Source organism: Macaca fascicularis, chromosome 14 (genome assembly GCF_037993035.2).
Source record: "Macaca fascicularis isolate 582-1 chromosome 14, T2T-MFA8v1.1".
Classification (NCBI taxonomy): Eukaryota; Metazoa; Chordata; class Mammalia; order Primates; family Cercopithecidae; genus Macaca; species Macaca fascicularis.
In genome coordinates this window covers 31,876,452-31,896,182 of record NC_088388.1, presented here as the reverse complement: position 1 = coordinate 31,896,182, position 19,731 = coordinate 31,876,452, and the positions used below count along the sequence as shown (strand labels likewise).

Sequence of the window (19,731 nt, the reverse complement as noted above, 5' to 3'; positions counted from 1 at the left end):
GCCTCTTTACCTGCCCAATGCCCAGCAATTGATGGGGACTTGTGATTCATAATTTGGAGAATAAACTGGGCATATTTAGCCACATCCTGCCATTCCTCCTGGCTTACTTAAGTAAACAGTGTGACTGGCAATGGGCATCTTTGATTATGAGCAATAGAAACTAAACTAAGGTAAACTAAGAAAGGTGTTGTCCGAACATTTAGAAGGAAGGGAATGAGGTGTGCCACTGGACAACTCAGCTCCAACTACCATTTCTTGGAAAGAAAATATGAGAGATGGAGAGCAGCCTGCTCACGATCATGTGTACTTGGAGCCTGATGCCACTCTTGTGAGTTCCCTGGGAGCTAAGTTGGAAGGAAGCAGACTGCAAAAAGCAGGAGGATGCAGTGAAAAAGATATGGGAGGGGAGCTGCCTGGGCTCCTGGTGGCTTCCAGGCCTTGGTACCAATCGCACGAGGCCCATGATGGGGCCATGTATCTTTGGCAGCCAGAGCCCTTCTTTTGGGAAGCAGCTGCTCCACAGTTCCAAGTGGTTCTGGTGGGGATGCAACCACAGGACCCTGGCCACCTCCTCCCCAACATGGACAGAGATGGAAATGTAGCCAATCACATTTTCTCTCTAAAAACTGGTAGCTGGAGCTGAGTTGTCCAGTGGCAGCACCTCATTCCTTTGCTTTCCTTGTTGGGATGATGCCTTTTAAAATTTCCCTTAGTTTAGGCTTCTGTTGCTTGTAATCCAAGAAGCCCATTGCCAGTCACTCTCTTTACTCAAATAAGTCAGTTTGAGTGGCCTTCTGTTTCCCCCCAAAACCAAAGAGCACCTGGAATAGGTGATATTTCAGCTTTGCATCACAGATTTTCTGGATTCCTATTGTCGACTGAAATTACAGCTGTTACACCAGAAATAACTTGATAAATGTTTATTGGAAGCCAAATGTGAGGATCGACCCAGGAAGACGCACCAACAAAGCTGGGAGTGTCCTAGAGTCTGTGACAAGTTAGAAAGCTTTTATGGGAAGGTTTAGAAGAAGGGAGGGGGACTCTTCCTACAAAGAGTTGTCCTTTTGTTATTGGAAGGTATAATACAGAGATCACAGTCACTGGCTACAGATGACAACCTACAGGCTAAAATGTCTATGGGCAAGACAGCAAAGTTTCATGATTCAGAAACAAATCAGCAAAACTTCGTGATTCAGAAGGAAAACAGCATCCTTTTCCATGTCAGTAGGGCATACATTAACCACTATGTCAACGGTTTAAGGAAATTATGATAAGAATCTTTACTCAGAAACAGAATGTCCTCATGAATCACAAAATTTCTGCTAGGTGGGTAGCCTGATAAATGCAGGTTATCACTAATTAGTCACTTTCCTGGCAGCTGCTGCACAAAAACCTTCTCGGATGTGCTCATGCTCGTGTGGATAGAATGACAGGTTTGGGCGGTGACCATCCGCCCTTCCTTTTGGGGACTGCCTACAGAGAGGCCATGCCCTTGGCGTTGTCTGTTGGGTGTGGGCCATGTGATACTGTCTGGGAGGAATGTGGTTGGCCCTTTCTAGAAAACAGTCACCCTCTTCCCCAAACTGCTTCCCAGCTACATTCATGCCCTTTGTCACTGCTTATAGGGCTGAGCTCCAGGGCCTGCACATTGAATGCTTCTCCCTCCCTGTGGACCCGGCGTCCTTCCCACCACCACTTCCAACACTAGTGGCTCAACAATGAGGGCTGTATACTACACAAACGGGAAAATAATATTAAAATGACTCCCAGTTTGGGGCAGTTTCACATCTGTCATTTTGTTGTTGTTGTCCCCACTCTCAGCCCCCATCCTGTGAAAGCGGCATCTCCATTTGCCTGATGTGGAAAGAGGCTGAGAGAGGCTGGGCAACTTTCCCAAAGTCACAGATCTGGTTAATGTCAGAATCAGGGCACAGTTGAAAGCAAAAGGCCAATATTCCCTGAGGCACCAACAAGGTATTTACCTCCAGTGAGACCAAAAGCTTTAAAGCAGTAATTAAATGTCTCTTCCTTTTGTTCCCAACTGACTTCCACTGAACCCTGCCTGACCGCTTTGGCAGAGGGTGGGCACAGGTGACTTGGATAAGGTAGTAGTAGGTCTTCCCATCACACTTGAAGCCTATATTTCTCTCAGGACTAATAAGCTTATGACGAAGGGATCATGATATAAAGAGCTGGTTACCGGTTGTATCAGGTTTCGTGTTTCATCTTGCCCAAAGAGTTACCACTGCAGGAGACGACCTTCAGCCTCCATCTACAGGCTTCTACCTCAGCTTTCCCTCTACCCTAGTTTATTGAAAGTAAAGACTGCTAATTGATCTGATTGGCCAGAGTCCAGGACAATTCCTTTGACCCCACTTTCCCAGTGGATAGGTTTACTACATCTCAAAGATCAGTAAATGGGGGCCAGGTGCAGTGGCTCACACCTGTAATCCCAGTGCTTTGGGAGGCCAAGGCAGGAGGATTGCTTTAGCCCAGGAGTACAAAACCAGCCTGGCAACAAAATGAGACCCCTGCCTCTACAAAAGAATTTAAAGATTAGCCAAATGTGGTGGCATACACCTGTAAGTCCTGGCTACTTGGGAAGCTGAGGTGGGAGGATCACTTGAGCCCAGGAGTTTGAGACTGCAGTGAGCTAAGATCACACCACTGCACTCCAGCCTGGGTGACAGAACGAGACTCTGTCTCTAAAAAGCATTAAAAAGAAAAAAATATAAAGTCAGCACATTGGGCTTTCCTTCTTCCCTGAAGGTCTAAAGTATGTAGTAAGGTCTGGAGGCCTTACTACATCTTAAAGGTCAGTAAATGGGGGCCAGGTGCAGTGGCTCACACCTATAATCCCAGTGCTTTGGGAGGCCAAGGCAGGAGAATTGCTTGAGCCCAGGAGTCATGCAATAGTCAGACCCAGGACGAGCCTGCCTCCATGGACGGGTGAATGAGGCTCTTCTCTTGTCTATCTCTTTCCTGTCTGGCACTGAGTGGGCAAATCAAGCCAGAAGAAGCAGTGAGCTTCATTTAAACCATCATCCCAGCTTTGAATGCTCCAAAACAGCTTTCCTTCTAGCTCAGCTATAAATAAAGTGGTGCTTTCATTTTTCAGTTAGCTGTTGGTGTCTAGTAAACCCTTCTTAACCAACTCTTCTCAGTGGAGGTCCGAGGGAGCCAACCCTGATTTGTACATTTGCCAATTTCCTTGTTGTAAATACACTTACCGTGGCCAATTTCAACAAACCCACATGACATCATTCAGAAGATATGCACATTCACACACCATTATGTAGTATTTCGACCACAGACACAATAGGCATGAATGAGCTTAGGAGTACAGATGATAGAAAACTGTAGCAAAATAATTAGGAAGTGATGAATTATGAATATTTGTTACCTTCATTTTAAATGATTTAATTAAAAGTTGATATGGTTTAATTTTTAATAATCACTGTATTTATTAACCAGCTCATAACATTCCTGAAAATTTGGCAATTAGTTCTCGTGAGCCCATAAAACTGGCTCTGGCACACCACTGCATTTATCTATTATTCCTTGCATGTGGTGTTCTCTCAATCAAGCTCTCTATTGCTTTCCTCTGCCAAGTGCCCTTTTCTTTGAGGAACAGCTTCTTTGTTTCATTTTGTTCTGAGGGGCTGTCAATTACATGACAATTACATCCCACCAACCGGTGGTAACAGGACCTGTGCCTAAGGTTAGGCCAAGCCATGGGGTGAGTGGGGAGGTGGCAGGGCTGAGTGTGGGCATTTCTGGGACCTCGGCTGTAATACTACCAACTATCAACCCCATTCTCTCTTGCCAAGTTGGGGGAAGCAACCTAGCCAGCACCAAAACCATCCCCTACAAGTATTTACATTATTGAAAGACCCTGACCTCACTGTCCTCCCCATCTGTCTCTTGCAGGGGCTCCCTCCCCGCAGGGGCTCCCCCTCTGCAGGGTCACTGTGGGCTACCTGTGGCCCCAGACAAGGGTCATACCTCCGAAGGACCCTTTCCACACAGCCCTCTCTGTTCTCAGGTTCTGGCAACCACTCCCTCCTCTCACACCTACCTGCCTAGGGTTAGCAACAGCTCTGCAGGTAATAATCCGCATTCACTGCCCACATCTTTGTAAACACTGTGTCTTAGTCCATTCAGACTGATATAACAAAATACCATAGACCAGGTGGCTTCTAAACAATAGGAATTTATTTCTAATAGTTTTGGATGCTGAGAAGTCTGAGATCAATATGCCAGCAGATTTGGTGGCTGGTAAGGACCAGCTTCCTAGTTCATAGAAGGTAGGAGCGGTTAATAAGCTTGCTGGACCGCTTTTATAAAGGCACTAATCTCATTCCACCCTCCCCCCTCATAACCTAATCACCTCTCAAACCTCCCACCTCCTAATACTATTGCACAGGGGATTAGGTTTCAACATATGAATTTTGGAAGGATAGAAACATTCAGTTTATAGCATAATCCCTTTATTAAACGCTCTTCAAATTAGCCAATTTGGGTGTGCCATGCATTTACTGCAGGAACCTGGCGGACCTCCCTCTGTACTCCCCACGCTGCTCCGTTCATTATGTTCACAGGAGGTTTTGTTGGCCCAGCGGACCAGAACACAGGCTCTGGAGTCAGCCCCGAGTTTGAATTCTACCTCTCCTATTTACTAGCTGCAATACCAGACTCACATTACTTTACATCTTTGTGCCTCCATGTTGGTCACCTGTAAAATGAGGATAGCAGTCCCCACCTCGAAAGGTCATAATACGGATGGAGTGACACAGTCCATGTAAAAAACCTAATATAATGTGTGATACCTACAAACTGCCAGTAAGTGTTGATGACTATTATTGCTTTTTTTTTTTTTTTTTTTTTTGAGACAGAGTCTCACCCTGTCACCCAGGCTGGAGTGCAGTGGCACAATCTCGGCTCACTGCAAGCTCCGCCTCCCGGGTTCACTCCATTCTCCTGCCTCAGCCTCCTGAGTAGCTGGGACCACAGGTGCCCGCCACCACACCCGGCTAATTTTTTTGTATTTTTAGTAGAGACGGGGTTTCACCGTGTTAGCCAGGATGGTCTCGATCTCCTGACCTCGTGATCCGCCTGCCTCGGCCTCCTAAAGTTCTGGGATTACAGGCGTGAGCCACCGCGCCTGGCCTATTACACTGCTTTTTAAAAATATACAACAATTATTAACTATATTCATCATGCTGCAGGTAGAGCTCCAAAACTTACTCATCCTAAGTGAAACTATTTTGATTATATTTCCCTTACTGTATTGTGAACTGTTCTTTTCCAGATTTTTCTCTCTATAAGTGGAGACCCAGAAGCTAAACCTGGATTAAAAGGACTCGTACCACAGGAATGGCACATAGGCCCCCATACCCCCATGATGGTACTGGTTTCCATTGAGTCCACTTAAGGCCTCCAGTTCTCCACAAGAGCTCCCAAGTGCAGATGGGAGTCAGTACTTCAGATATGAACCTATATATCTTCTCTGGCTTGGGTCTGCAGGAAATGAGAAAGTTGGTTGGTGGGACTAGTGTCTAGTGGTGGCAGCCTGGTGCAGCCATCTCAGGAAGACTGGGTCTCAGCTGCCACAGGGGATTCAGGACAGGAGACCATACCTACTGCAGGTGCCCCCCGACAGGTGTGTGTGTGAGCACTGAGGGGTCAGGGTCAAGCAAGTGTTGCGTCATCATCCCTAATTGTCTGCCCTGCCACCCACCATTCTAAGAGCATCAAGAGGACACCTGAGGGCTGCAAGGGTCTGAGAGTTCCTGGAAGAAATGCCAGATGCTTCTTTTTTATGACTCGCCTCGAGCTTCTCCTGTATCTGCGCCTGACTGTGGAAGGAGAGCTTGGAGTAGCCTTGACAGACCTGAGTTCTAAACCCGGCCCTGCCACATCCTAGCCATGTGCCTGTGGGTAAGCCATTTTCCCTCTTTGAGCCTCTGCTTCCTCGTTTGTAAAAACATGCCAAGAACAGTATCTATTTCACCAGCTGGCAGTGAGAATTATTCAACTCCACTGACTCCCTTAGTGCCCAGCACACAGTTTGCATGTAGCAGGTGGGCACTTTTAAGGAACATGGCCTGGGGAGGACCTATTGGGACTCTGGGGAAAGAAAGGAGGCCATGCCAGACATCTCTGTCTCCTGCTGAGCTCTGCACTTGGTTTTCCTGATGCCTGGTTTGTTCCCATTTATTCTTATTAAGATTCTCCACCTGCATCCCACCCCCTTCACCGCCCTCTGGCCTGGCCAGCCTGAAGTTTTCTGGGAGAACAAAGGAGCTTCTCTGGTAGCAACCAGCCTAGGGCTCAAATCTGGCTTCTTCCTAGGGAGAAGAGACCTGGAATATCTGGATTCCAAAAGGGCCTGAAATCTCTGCCTGGAGTAGGGTTTCTGTGTGTAGAGCAGAGGTTACCATGTCTGGGGGACTTTCCACCTTTATTTTACTTAGCCTGCACAGTGTTTTGGAAACATTTGAATTCATTGCTGAGATTTAGAAACCAGCAGCTTTCACCTGGCCCTGTGCCCACACTCCTGCCCTGGCAACAAGCAGCTGGAGCTGGGTGTCCACTGCCCCTGTAGTGGGAGCACGAGCTCTGTGGCTTGTCAGTTTCCACCTGGTTTCCTGGGTGCAGTTCCAGGGTTTCCAGCCTGGCCTTGTAGGCATGTGCCTCTGTGTCCTCAAGACAGAGGTGGCTGGACAAACTTTTGTGCATGTGTACGCAACTTCTAGGGTTCCCACCTCCCCGTTTAACCATCTACCAGGATCTGCACCCCCATGCCACAGATGTAACTCCAATTACTACAACTGAACCATCTCTGCTCCCCTCAAAAGCCAATCTCTTTACTGTAAACTAGATCCCTCCTGCTGTGGTTTGAATGTTTTTGTCCCCTCCAAAATGCATGTTTTGGGAACTTACAGTATCGGGACAAGAGACCTAAGAAGAGGTGTTTAGAATCTAGGCAGAGCCCTCATGAATGAGTTAATGCCACTATTAAAAGTGCAAACTTGCAGTGAGCCGAGATTGTGCCATTGCACTCCAGCCTGGGCAACAGAGTGAGACTCCGTCTCAAAAAAAAGAAAAAGAAAAAAATAAAAAAGTGCTTGCTGGAGTGGGTTCCCTCTTCTCTCCTGCTCTTCTGCCATGAGAAGACAGAGCTAACTGTTCCTCCCCTCTGGAAGACATAGCATTCAAGGCGTCATCTTGGAAGCAGAGACATCACGATCCAAACTGTTGGTGCCTTAATCTCCACCTTACCTGCCTCCAGAACTGTGAGAATAAATTTCTGTTCTTTATAGATACTCCAGTCTGTGGAGTTATAGCAGCACAAAACAGACTAAGACCCCACCTCTCTTGACCACTCAAGGACACCATTCCAGCAATTTCCCAGATCTCTTCTACATCATCACTTTTTCTCTCTACCAGGCCATGGTTATTTCTCCCATCTTAATAAAAACCTTCTCTTATCCCCACTTGCCCTACCAGGTACTGCTCTAGTTCTCTGTGATCTTCTGCAGCTAAATTCCTCTAAAGAGCTACACTCATTGTCTCCAAATCATCTTTCATTCACTCTTAAAACCACTCCAGTCAGGCTTTAACCCTGTCACTCAACCAAAACTGCTCTGGCAAGATCAGTAGTAACATGTTGCAAAATCCAAGGGCAAATTCTCAGGCTCACCTTACTTGGCCTGTCTGTCGGCACCGTCTGTCAGAGGCAACCACGTCCTCCTTTGGCTGTCAAGACACCTGATTCCGCTCCTTTTCATTCCCCTTTGCAGGTTCCTCTTGTTCTCCCCATCTTCTTAAGTGAGAGTGCCTCCACGCTCAATATATAGTTATCTTTCTCCCTACCCTCACTCCTTCGGTGATTTCATTTGACTTCATTTTTTAAATAAACCTACCTGTCAGCAACTTCCCAACGTATACCTCCAGCCCAGGCTTTCTCCTGAACTCCAGGCTTACATGGGCCCCTGCTACACAGCTACTCCACCAGGAGGTCTACAAGACACCAAAAACTTCACATATCCCAAACAAAACTGCTGATTGTCTCCTCAGAACCATTCCACCTGTGCTCCTCCTTCTCACCAAACCTATTCCACCTGTGTTCTCCTAGCTTAGATTACCACTCTGTGCTTCAATTGCCTGATACTTCTCACTACACCCACTGCTACCCACATGATCTTTTACTTGGTTAATTTTTAGAGACAGGGTTTTGCTCTGTTGCCCAGGCTGGCATGCCAGTGACATGGTCATAGCTCACTGTAACTTTAAACACTTGGGGGTCAAGCAATCCTTCCCACCCCAGCCTCCTGAGTAGCTGGGACTACAGGTGTGCACCACCACGCTGGGCTCGGCATGGTCTTTTTAGCTGGAATATTAATTACTACAGCCTCCTGACTGTTCTCCCTGCCTCCTTGCTTGCACCCTTGTAGTCTATTCATATCACAGCAACACAAGTCAGATCCTGTCACTCCCCAGAAGGCTAATGACTCTGTTCCACTTGGAGTAAAGCCCAGAGTCCCTACCATGACTATAAGGCTCTACACAAATGGCCCCCCTCTGTATTCATCCCTACCACTCTCCCCTCACTCCTCCTGCTGCAGCCATCTGGACTGTTTGCTGGTTCTCAAAAATGCTACCATACTCCCATCTTTGGAGCAGTCTTTGCACTGGCCCTTCTGCCTGGAACATTCCCTAGGGTGCCACATAGCTATGACCCTCAACGTCTTCAAGAAATCCCATGTGAAATTCTGCCCTGCCTTCCTCTGACCCGCCCTAGCAATCCTTACTCTGCTTTTTTTCCCCCTTAGCATGTCATCTTCTATGATACCATATTATGATTTGCTTATTTATAATATTTATTGTCTGTCTCTCCCCCATCCCCAATCCCAAGTGCCTAGCCACAAAACTAGCACTCAATAAATATTTCTTGAATATATGAATTTCTAGGAAGGGCCAGGGCTTTGATAAGATTATCAGAGAGTTTGCGGTCCAAAAAACATTAAAAAAAAAAAAAAAAAAAAAACAAGATCAAAACACCAAACACTTCCAAGGAGTAAATATGTTTGGGAAAAAAAACACACTCCCACACACCAAACCCCCACTATTCTAGTCCTCAAAGAACCTTTGTGAGCAGAGACACAGCAGTAGAACCAATATATATATTGCTCTTGGTTTCTGCCAATTCCTTCCTGATAATCTGTCGTTCTGGTTTGCATGACTATGACAGTGTTGGGGGTTCCCTCCCCGCTCTCTCGGGAGACCTTGAATGCTGGCTGGGCAGCAGCTTCTAGACATCATGAGAGAGCTCACTCAGCAGCACATAGAGAGGAGAGACCATGAGATTTACCACGCAAAGCGGGCACTGTATGTGAAGTACATGCTGGTAGCAACAAGAACAGCGGTAAATACAGAACAGAAAATAACCATCTTTGAAATGACAACAAATGGGACACATTATCTAAGCACTAACACCTAAGGAGGTGGCTGCCCAAGCTCTGGTGGGCAGCTCCTCAGGAGAGAGAGGCTGACTTCTTTCCAGGTTGCCTGGTCTTCAGTCCTTGTAACTTTTCGTCTTTTAGCGCCTTCAGGAATGTATCTGCAGGAGAGCAAAACAAACTTAGCCGTAATAGAAAAGACGTAAGGGCTTTTCCTAACACTTCCAAAGCAAACTCCTGGGAAGCAACGGTGCTTCCTCTAACTTAAAACCCCATTTGTGATCCAAGATGGGAGAGAAAAAAAACAAAAAACCGAAAACTCTGACTGTAAAAACACGTAACTGCTTCTGACTGTACATGCAACACATCCAGTTACATGTGTTTTTACAGTCAGAGTTGCTAAGTCCTGGATTTCTTCTTCTTCTTTTGAGAGGAAGTCTTGCTCTTTCACCCAGGCTGGAGTGCAGTGGCACAATCTTGGCTCACTGCAGCCTCCACCTCCTGGGTTCAAGCGATTCTCCTGCCTCATCCTCTCCAGTAGATGAGATTACAGGTGCGTGCCACCAAGCCTGGTTCATTTTTGTATTTTAGTAGACACAGGGTTTTACCATGTCGGTCAGGGTGGTCTCCAGCTCCTGACCTCAAATGATCTGCACGCATTGACCCCCCAAGGTGTTGAGATTACAGGTGCCAGCCACCACACCCGGCCCCTGGATTTCTTAACTATGTAGTCCGTTACGATACTATGTATTACAAATACATAGTATTATCTATGTATTCATAGTTAAGAAATCCAGGCCTTAGCAAAGCCCAGTTTTTCTAGGGACAGTTTTCCTTCCATGGCTATGAGAAAGGGTGCATTACAGTGTGTCCGATGAACTGAACACCATTTCCATGGCCACATGGACCTAAGCATTTAGGTTATTTCATACTTCCCTCCTCTGTGTGGCAGGGGAAGCCAACTTAAGCCGTTATATACAATAGTTGGAATGATCTTTTTAGAACTATCTGCCCTCCTCCAGTGGTCAAGCCTTAGTCAAAACAAGTGATGGGAAAGACAAAGTCTGCAGGACAACCTACCGCTACTGAAAGTTCTACTTTGCAATAGGTCCTTCTTAGAGCACAATGCATTTAACAACTTTACCCTCCAACAGGGAGGAGTCATTCAGCTCATAGGCTAAGGGATCCTGCCCGCATCAACACACCTGGTCTTCCCTGGTCCAGAGCCCTAAGACTTCAGACCTAAGACCAGATGTCAGCCCAGGATCTGGTGAGAGAACTACTGGCGCCAAGCCCACGGAGTCCGAGGGGGCTGCCCTCCAGCATTGAGAAGTGGTGTCCCAAAGCTGTCCAGGAAATGGCCTTGGGTCTCTTGCACAACTCCCACCTCCTCCTTAAGATACTCCAACTGACTGTCACCTACTTCACCTTCCCCCATGGAGAGCCCTGGTTTAAGACCGAATATTAAAGCTTAGGGACTGTCTGTGGTGGGTGGAGCTCCAGAGTACAGGGTAGGGGGATGACTGAGCAGGAGGATTAAAGTTCAGGATGGGGTGGTGGTGGATGGAGTTCCAGGTGTGGAGGCTCAGAGTCCAGATTACCCAAAGGGTTTAGGATGGAGGCAGGATGGAGTTTGGGACTAAAGGGCTCATGAAGTTCATATCTGTGGTTGGAGGAGTCGGTTGAAGTCCAGGATAAGGGAGTCTGGGTGCTAGGGAATAGATTTTGGATCTGGGACTACTGGGGGCTGGAGTAAAACCAGGGCTACATTTCGGGGCGGGGCACGGAGCCAAGGAGGGAGCCAGGGCAAGGCTAAGGCTGGGCTCGGTGGCCCCGGCGAGGTCACGCACAGCGCTGGGAGTCGAAGCCGTCCCCAGTGATGGTGAGCAGCTCCAGCTCCTTAATCCGGATCTCCAGCTCGCACAGTTCCTCGGGGTGGGAGGCAGAGGCGAGCCTGGGGGTCGAGGGGCGGGGGGCCAGGGGCGAGACAGCCACCTCAGGCCCCGGCGGCGGCGAGTAGAAGAAGCGCAGAGGCTCGTAGGGGATGGAGGCCAAGCCAGAGGGCCAGGGCGAGGGCCAGGGGCGCTCGCCGGGGGGACCCAGGCCGGGTGGTGGCGGGGGCGGGGGCGCCGGGGCGGGGGGCGCCTGGGGCAGGGACCGGGCCCCCCCCGCCCCACCCACTGTCGCCCCGCCCACTGTCGCCCCGCCCGCCTTCAGCGGCACGAAGAGCTTCTTCCAGATGTTGAAGTCGCTGAGCGGGGACGAGGAGATGCCGCGGTCGTACAGGGACGGGAAATAGAGGGGCGGGGCCGACCGCTGGCTCATGGTGGGGCTGTGGCTGCCGCGCCGCCCCTTTGGCATCGTTTGAATGAGGGTCTGCGTGGGAGGAACCCCGCGCCGGGAGACGCGCGCTCAGGCCCCGAGTCGCCGGGGTTTCGAGGTTCCACAAGCCCCGCCCCGACGGAGCGCGGCCCCACCCTTTCGCCTCAGCCCCGCCCCGAACAGGCGGGGTTCCAAAGCTCGGACGACCACGTCCCGGAACGTGGCCCCGCCCACCGGCGGCAGGCCAAGCCCCGCAGTGAGAAAGCCACGCCCTCGGCCTCGCCTCGCCTCGCCTAGCCTCCGGTCCCTCGACTCCACCCACCGCCTCGCTCTGGCTCTGCAACGCTCCTGGCTCCCGTTGTCACATCCCAGCATACCCTCATCCAGGGCAAGGAGCGAGCCAGAGCTGCGGGAGAAATCTTGCTTCAGGCTTCCTCTCTTTCGCCCATCAGGGAGAAAAGTATTTCCTAGAAACCTGGCCCCTGCACCAGCAGACTTACCTCATTGCCTCACTGGCCGGGCCCACAGCAAAGAAGTCTGAGAAATGAGTGTCTGATTTTTCATCCACTACTATGGGAGGCAGACAAAGGAGAATATGATTGGGAATGGCCGTTAGAGTTAACCCATGTATCTGCCAAACTTTAGCAGTGCTGAGGGAGATTCTAGAAAAGGGGATCCTCATCTGGTTTGTAATAGATCTGAAGGAGTGTTTTCTTTTTAATTCTCTTCCAAGTTTAATTCTCTTCCAAACACAGATATCATCAGGAGCTAAAAGGCAACCAGCTAACCACCAAAAGGAAATCCTGTCCACCCCACCTCAAATACCTCACCTATTGCTTATGAGCGATTTGGATATTTTGTCCAAAGGACATGACAGCTCATTTACGTGAGTAACCTGTATTAGCCATAGACTGAGGGGAAATAACTAATACATTTTCTTGAGAGCCTCTGCCTAATGATCACTGGTATGAATAGTGATGGGTGGAGGCCAGTTAAAGAGTCAGTATCAGCTTCACTAGTTAAATACATATATGCATATGTATCTGCACACACAGTGCAAATTGCGTGTGTGTGTGTGTGTAGCAGCAAAGTGGAGAGAGTCAGATATTCAAGCTGGGTAGCCTTGGACAAGTTGCTTGACTTCTAAGTAAGTTTTCTATAAAATAAAAATAAGAAAACCAGGCTGCCTCATAGGGTTGTGATCAGACAGAACAGTGTGTGTGGAACACTTGGACACTTTGTCCAAACACAGTAGGCAGCGATCCCTACTAAGGGGCATGTCTGAAACTGGGAAGCTTTTGCTTCCCACACTTAGCTTCCCACACTTAGTTGTCACACAGAGTATTTGCACTCTGACTTTGGCAGCCACCCATCATTGTTTATTCATACCAGTGATCACTAGGCAGAGGCGCTCAAGATAATGTATTTCCCCTCAGTCTATGGCTAAACCAGGCCATGTGCGATAGCTCAGCACCCAGCCTGTAATCCCAGCACTTTGGGAGCCTGAGGTAGGGGGATCTCTTGAGGCCAAGAGTTTGAGACCAGCCAGGGGCAACAGAGTGAGATTCTGTCTCTACAAAATAATTTTAAAAATTAACCAGGTGTGGTGGCATTTGCCTGGAGCCACTCAGGAGCTGAAGTGGAGGATTTCTTGAACCAAGGAGGTTGAAATTGAGGCTGCAATGAGCCACAATCAGAGCACTGCACTTCAGCCTGGGTGACAAGGCAGGGCCCTGTCTCAAATAAATAAATAAAATAAAAATACCCTTATCTTCCATTAGTTTCCCCCATATATTTAACTTCCCATAATTTACTGCCCCAGAAGCTCAAACCTCTCTTCCTTTGTCTTGTCACTTTTCTACAATCGCCCATTGTTAAAATTGTATATAAGCTCTCAAGTCACTTCTTTGGGTTTTCACTTTGTTTCTGTAAGAACCCCACGTACCTGCGTAATAAACTTTGTCTTCCATTAGTCTGTCTTTGTCAGTTTAATTCTCAAGCCCCAGGCCCTGAACCTAAGAGATTAGAAGAAAAAATTTTTCACCCCTACAGAACCACAGTAATGGTAAGAACCAGGGTTTTGGACTCAGACTTGGGACCAAACCCTGGATCCACTGTGTATTTGGTTGTGTGGCTGAACCTTTCTCAACCTCATTTTTTCATCAATATAATGGGAATAGTAATGGCATCTACTTGCTTAGGTTGGCAAGACTAAGTGAGACAGTTTAAGTACCTGGCAATGGCTTGTGTTCGACATTAGCTCTTGTTATTACATACTGAAGGCCCTTAGAAGCGAAAGAGATTTTGCGTTTTATATATATATATATATATATATATATATATATATATTTTTTTTTTTTTTTTTTTTTTTTTTTGAGACGGAGTCTCGCTCTGTCGCCCAGGCTGGATGGAGTGCAGTGGCCGGATCTCAGCTCACTGCAAGCTCCGCCTCCCGGGTTTACGCCATTCTCCTGCCTCAGCCTCCCGAGTAGCTGGGACTACAGGCGCCCACCACCTCGCCCGGCTAGTTTTTTGTATTTTTTAGTAGAGACGGGGTTTCACTGTGTTAGCCAGGATGGTCTCGATCTCCTGACCTCGTGATCCGCCCATCTCGGCCTCCCAAAGTGCTGGGATTACAGGCTTGAGCCACTGCGCCCGGCCTGCGTTATATTTTTTAAATGAAGCAAAAAAATCATTTTTTATTTATATACCTAGTTGAGGAGAAAAAATTACAGATTCTTCCCCCTTACTCCAAGATAATCTAAATAGATTTTACTCCGGATGGCTTACTTATAATCGATGAAGTTATAGCCAGTGGGTTAAATAAGAAGTTGATGACAAACTTGGTTTCTCTAACAACTATGCAAAAAACTCAAGTGCCACAGTGAGCACTAAGATAAACTGCCATCAGGAGGCAAAGTCCCTACGAGGTAACAATAAACCCACAAGGTTAAGGCAAAACCCTACGGTTGTTTCTGCAAACAAATGTCCAGGAAACTCAAGTTGGTGATGAAAGACAAAACAGCCTTGAATTCAACTTCAACAGAACCTTTCCCTCCCTGGGCTCCAAAGCACTATGTCACCTACCTCTCCACTCAAATTCCCCATTAAGTACCATCCTGTTGGAGCTTGAGGGTTTCGATTCCTAATGCCCCACTCCCTGGCTTCATTTGGAACCAACTGACACAGACACGAGTCCCTCTTCATTCATCAGGGTCAGTTGGAGCATGTAGCTGTTGGCCTGGTAGCCAGGTGGGCTTGCTAATCCTGCACCTCTACCTTAAGCTTACCCAGCGTGAGGCCAGGTTAGAAAGTCACAGGCCTTGGGAGCAGGGAGAGGGCCTTCACTATAATAGTGAAGAGCTTGCCAAGGACAGGACTGATTCTTCCTCCAGCCTCACCGATCAGGGCAGTCATCATTCTGCTGTCAGGAGGAGAGGGGCCAGAAGGTCACACTGAAGAAATGTGTCATGGGGGTATAGGTTCCTGTCCAGGACTCTTACATAGGTTACTCTATTTAACCTAGGCTGACTCACTGCAGTTGGCACTGATTTTCCATTGCCACAGCCCTCTCCAGCCAGGAGGGCCTGGTTCCCTGGGTCCTCGGACTGCTCCCTTCAGAGAGAGCACAGAAAGCCTTCTCTGTCCCAAGGAGCCTCCCTTCCCCTCCCTCACTCCAGTTCTGCATCTGGACACACTATTGGCGACCAGACCCTGACCAGGTGCTCAGCCTCTATAGGGATATGTCACAATTTGCTGGTGGCTCTGGGCAGTCTTTGGACATGTAGTGCTTGTGTCTTGGAATATAAGAGTTGTGCCTGAATCTGGGACTCTCTGTGACCCTGGGAAAATCACATCAGCTCTCTGAACCCCAATTTTCTCTGATCTATAAAATGAAGACAATATCTACCTCATTGATGTATTTGATAGACATATGTATAAGCAGTGCCAGGGACAACTAATAGGTGCTCACTGAAGTGTAGCTAGTTATTATCAGTTACACATGGATTCCTTAATTCCCCCATTAAGCCCTGGTGGATGAATGAGGAAAATGCAGCAGGGGGTCGATCCTAGAAAACCCAACCCACTCCAGATAATTGCGCCAGCCTCACACCTGAGAAGCTGTTTATTCGACCTGCTGAGGACACAATGATAAACACACGAGAGGCTACTGTGTCCCAGGCACTTGTCTTAACTCATTTAACTTTTCTAACAACCCTGAGCCTAGGGTTCTCATTTTCCAGATGAGAAAACTGAGGCATGTAAGGTTAAGTAACTTGCCTGAGGGTGGCTGATTAGCATCAGAGCTGGGGTTTCAAATGGACAGGCCAGCTCTAGAAGCCAGGGTGTTTGGACAGCCTCCAAATTGCCACCCCAGCCTTCAGGGCAAGGCCGCAGCATGTGTGGCCTCTAGTCTCCTACCCCTCTTCCTGGCAGGAGGCTGGCTCTGACTGGAAGTTGTTTGTGCCACAATTTAAGGACCAAGCTATTCTGGGAAGCCCAGAACAGTCTTTCCTTTATTATTCATCTCAATTAACCATTGTGTTGGTCTGGACTTGGGGGTGCAGGCATTCCCATCTCCCTTTCAAGAAAGTTTCTAAAAAATGCAGACCAGCCTTTATTCTTGTTTACCCAGGTAAATGTGGTCCTATGTACTTGCAGAGTAAGAATTAAAAATAAACTGAAACCTGAGAGGTAGTTTAGTGGAATAGGGAGTACAGAGGCCTGGAAGATGAGGGAGCTGGGTTTAAGCCCCATCAACCAGCATCAACTAGCCATGCTACCTTGGGCAAAATAACCGTAGCTAACACTTAGTGATTGTGTGTTCTCATGTGATCCCGACAGTAACACTTATAGGGTAGGTCTGTCAGAATTTTCTGTCCACAAGCAACAGAAGCTGACACGGAGAATTTATTGGAGGGCTATGAGACAGCCCATGGAATTGAAAGCTCTTAAGAACTAGACTCAGAAGGTGCAGAGACCAGGGCAACTTCAGGGATCCAGGTAGCAGGAAGGAATCGGTGACCTCTTTGGTATGGCCACTGTGGTGGTAGACACTGTCCACCTTGTTTGCCGAGTCTTCTGGCTTCCTTCCACTCTTCCTGCTCTTGGACATCAGACTCCAGGTTCTTCAGTCTTTGGACTCTGGGACGTGCACCAGTAGCTTACCAGGGGCTCTCAGGCCTTTGGCCACAGACTGAAGGCTGCACTGTCAGCTTCCCCAGTTTTGAGGTTTTTGAACTCGGGTTGAGCCACTACTGGCTTCTCTCTATCCCAGCTTGCAGACGGCCTATTGTGCGACTTCACCTTATAATTGTGGGATCCAATTCTCCCTAATAACCTCCCTTTCATATATACATATATCCTACTAGTTCTGTCCCTCTGGAGAACCCTAATACCGGAATTATAACTCTAAGTTTCAGTTCTGGCCATAGCATTATGTCACACCAACATCAGCATCAATGTTTTAGGTTGCCTAATTAATGTATCTGTAAACCTATAGGCAGGTTGGGTGGGGCTAGTCAGAGTCAGCGCCAGCATTGATCATATATAGGATCAACCTACTGGGGTTGGCCACGTTGTATATAGCCATGAATAGCAAGGAGGGGAACAGCAACATCCCAAGGGAAACTGATCACAGAAAGGCAGCTCCCTACCCCACAGTAAAAAGAACCTTCAGTTTCCCAGTTCAGTCCCTTGCTGGGCGCATGCTGCCCCTCCCCTCTCCCAGAGGCTCTGGACCTACACAGCTGCTGAAAAAGAGAAAACGTCCTTACCTACAATGAACCATCACAGGCACCCTCCTAGAAATTAAGGTACTGTGGTCATTTACCTTACCCCAGAATAATAGGAGTGTGTATAAACAGAAAGCTTTAGTTTAGATAAATAAGATATCCATTATAAAAATTTTATATTGAATAACCTATAAGCAATTTGAAAAAGAGCCTTCTGGCTAGTTTTCACTTATTTCAAAGTCAGTGGGGGTAAATGCATTCTGATTCACTGTAGGTTTTAGACTCTTACAGCCTTAACAACCCTGTAAATCCATAACTAGCATCTTCCTATCTGGCAGACCCTTTACCTCAAGCCTCACAACAATTCTTTGAGGTAGGTGTAGAAAGTGAAAGTTCAAAAAGGTTGGGGGGAAAAAAAAAAAGAAAACTTGTCCAGAGACACAGCCAATTAGTGGAAGAGAGTTTGAACTCAGGTTCCTAACTACAAAATCCACGGATTTAACTGCTGCTATCCTGAAATGAAATATCTACAAGTAGCAGACACTGAGAAACAGACTGGCAGATAGTGTTTTGAAATGATCTTCTGTTTCCAGGAAGGACTAACTAGGTGCTCTTCAACTCATGCTATTGGGTAACTTTCCAGTAAAAAAAAAAAAAAAAAAAAAAAAAAAAAAAATTGCACTTTATGTTTTCTTTTCCAAAAAGAGGCAGAAACTGATTTCTTCAAAGTAAAAAAGCACCAGGAACCCATTCTAGGCTTTCCAAAGTTAGGCACATATTAAAAAGAGTATGCAAAACAGGCAGAGAAGTAGATCTGCTGACCTGAGGAGCTGAGTGGGAAGCATGGACTTGCCAACTTACCTAAGTGACCTTGAGCTATCCAGCTAACTTTGCACAGTTTCCCCTTGAGTAAAGTGAGGTGCAAGTACAGATGAAAATGTATATAAAACATAGTGCTTAGAACCCTGTACCAGAAAGTTGCCCTCATCACAATGAATGTCAGTACTAGCTCCAGCCAGCCCATCAAGAAGCCCTCAGGGGGATCTGTCAGCATTCGTTCAGATCTGTTGGCAGCAACCGAAACTAATGTGAGCTAGTAGACTTTGAACACTGCTAAAGGACTTACCAAGAGGACTCAGATGTATAAAGCTGGTTCATTCTGTCAAGAGGCCCAAAGTCTTGGGCAGGCTCTTATTTTTTCAGGACATACGTGACATGAGAAGTCATGGGGGCTGACTGCAAGGACACAAGAAAAACATACCCATACCTTGAAGCCCCCAGTACATTCAAGACTCAGTTCGGCAAATGGATTAGCATCTTCAGGAAATACCATGAGCTCAATTGACCTACTCATCAGGTGTACCTTGCACCCCTAGCTCATCCCCTCAAGGGGACAATCCAATGGGGTTACCACCCAATACTGAACACTATGACAGTTCCTGTAAATCCAGATGAGTGGAGGGCATGGGGTAGTGGCTCTCGAGCAAAGAGCCAGTAGGCAAGACTGGACCCAAAGGCAATACTGTAAATATCTTTACATTACAGGATTGCCTTCATGTCCAGGTACTCAACCTTGTCTATAGCATGAGTCACAGCAACTTTATGCAGAAAGCAACCCCAAAGTTTAAGGCCATTTATATGACCGTTGTTGATTTGGACAGCTTAACAACCCTCTTCCCATCTCCCCATTTAGCAGCACCCAGATTCTGCTTTAGAGGACTGCCTTCTTCCCAATGTAGTCTGGCCAAAAAGTGGGTACATGACACAAGATAGCAGTAAGCCAATTTCATCCTCGAATCTTGAATCCTGAGAGAGGCTTCCGAAACTGTCGACTCCTGGCTTTCTGGAGTGTGGCTGAATTCCCCACCTCTTCGCCCCCAAAAAAGTTCCCAAAAATTCATTTTCTGCTCAAATTCATCAAAATTCGTTCTCATTCCTTAGAACTCACATGAAATGTGCTTCTTTGCTCAGCCAGTGGCTGTGGGCATGGTCAGTACTTCCTTCGGCCAAAAAAAAAAAAAAAAAAAAAAAAATTCCTATTGAGGAAAGAGTCATACCTAGTATTTTGTCTTGAAACTGAGGATTAAAGATGATGTAAGGAAAGACACTGAGCTAACAGAGAACACAGAACACCAAGGTAATGCTAAGTTTTGATAAGCAAGTCTCTATTTTTCTATGTTCAGGGAATGGCATCAACAGAAGAAAACTGG

General features: G+C 47.3%; 2 protein-coding genes across 5 annotated transcripts in view; both read right to left on the bottom strand.

The window, feature by feature from the left end:
• Positions 1-9,371: 9,371 nt before the first annotated feature.
• On the bottom strand, positions 9,372-11,918 carry C14H11orf91 (chromosome 14 C11orf91 homolog). The gene is made up of 2 exons (XM_045371661.2): positions 11,315-11,918; positions 9,372-9,625 (listed from the first exon to the last, which is right to left on the bottom strand). Exons 1-2 carry the CDS (start codon positions 11,823-11,825, stop codon positions 9,540-9,542), a joined length of 597 nt encoding a protein of 198 aa, XP_045227596.2. The 5' UTR covers positions 11,826-11,918; the 3' UTR covers positions 9,372-9,539.
• The window catches only part of CD59 (CD59 molecule (CD59 blood group)), a 31,126-nt gene continuing 23,142 nt past the window's right edge, over positions 11,748-19,731 (bottom strand). The window contains exons 1-4 of one of the 4 annotated variants that reach the window (XM_074013984.1): positions 18,648-18,746; positions 13,732-13,801; positions 12,287-12,356; positions 11,877-12,192 (exon numbers count right to left, since the gene is read on the bottom strand). In XM_074013984.1, coding sequence (XP_073870085.1) covers positions 11,877-12,192; positions 12,287-12,356; positions 13,732-13,756 — 411 coding nt within the window. In that variant the 5' untranslated portion in view covers positions 13,757-13,801; positions 18,648-18,746. Of the gene's footprint in view, positions 12,193-12,286; positions 12,357-13,731; positions 13,802-14,019; positions 14,102-18,647; positions 18,747-19,731 lie in introns of those variants that run through there. The other 3 variants (XM_074013983.1, XM_074013982.1, XM_074013981.1) reach the window with 3 other exon arrangements.

Coding starts and splice junctions, on each gene's coding strand:
- C14H11orf91 (XM_045371661.2), bottom strand. CDS start 11,825: ATGCCAAAGGGGCGGCGCGGCAGCCACAGCCCCACCATGAGCCAGCGG. Junction 9,626..11,314: donor CGGCTTCGACTCCCAGCGCT/GTGCGTGACCTC, acceptor GCTCTCCTGCAG/ATACATTCCTGAAGGCGCTA.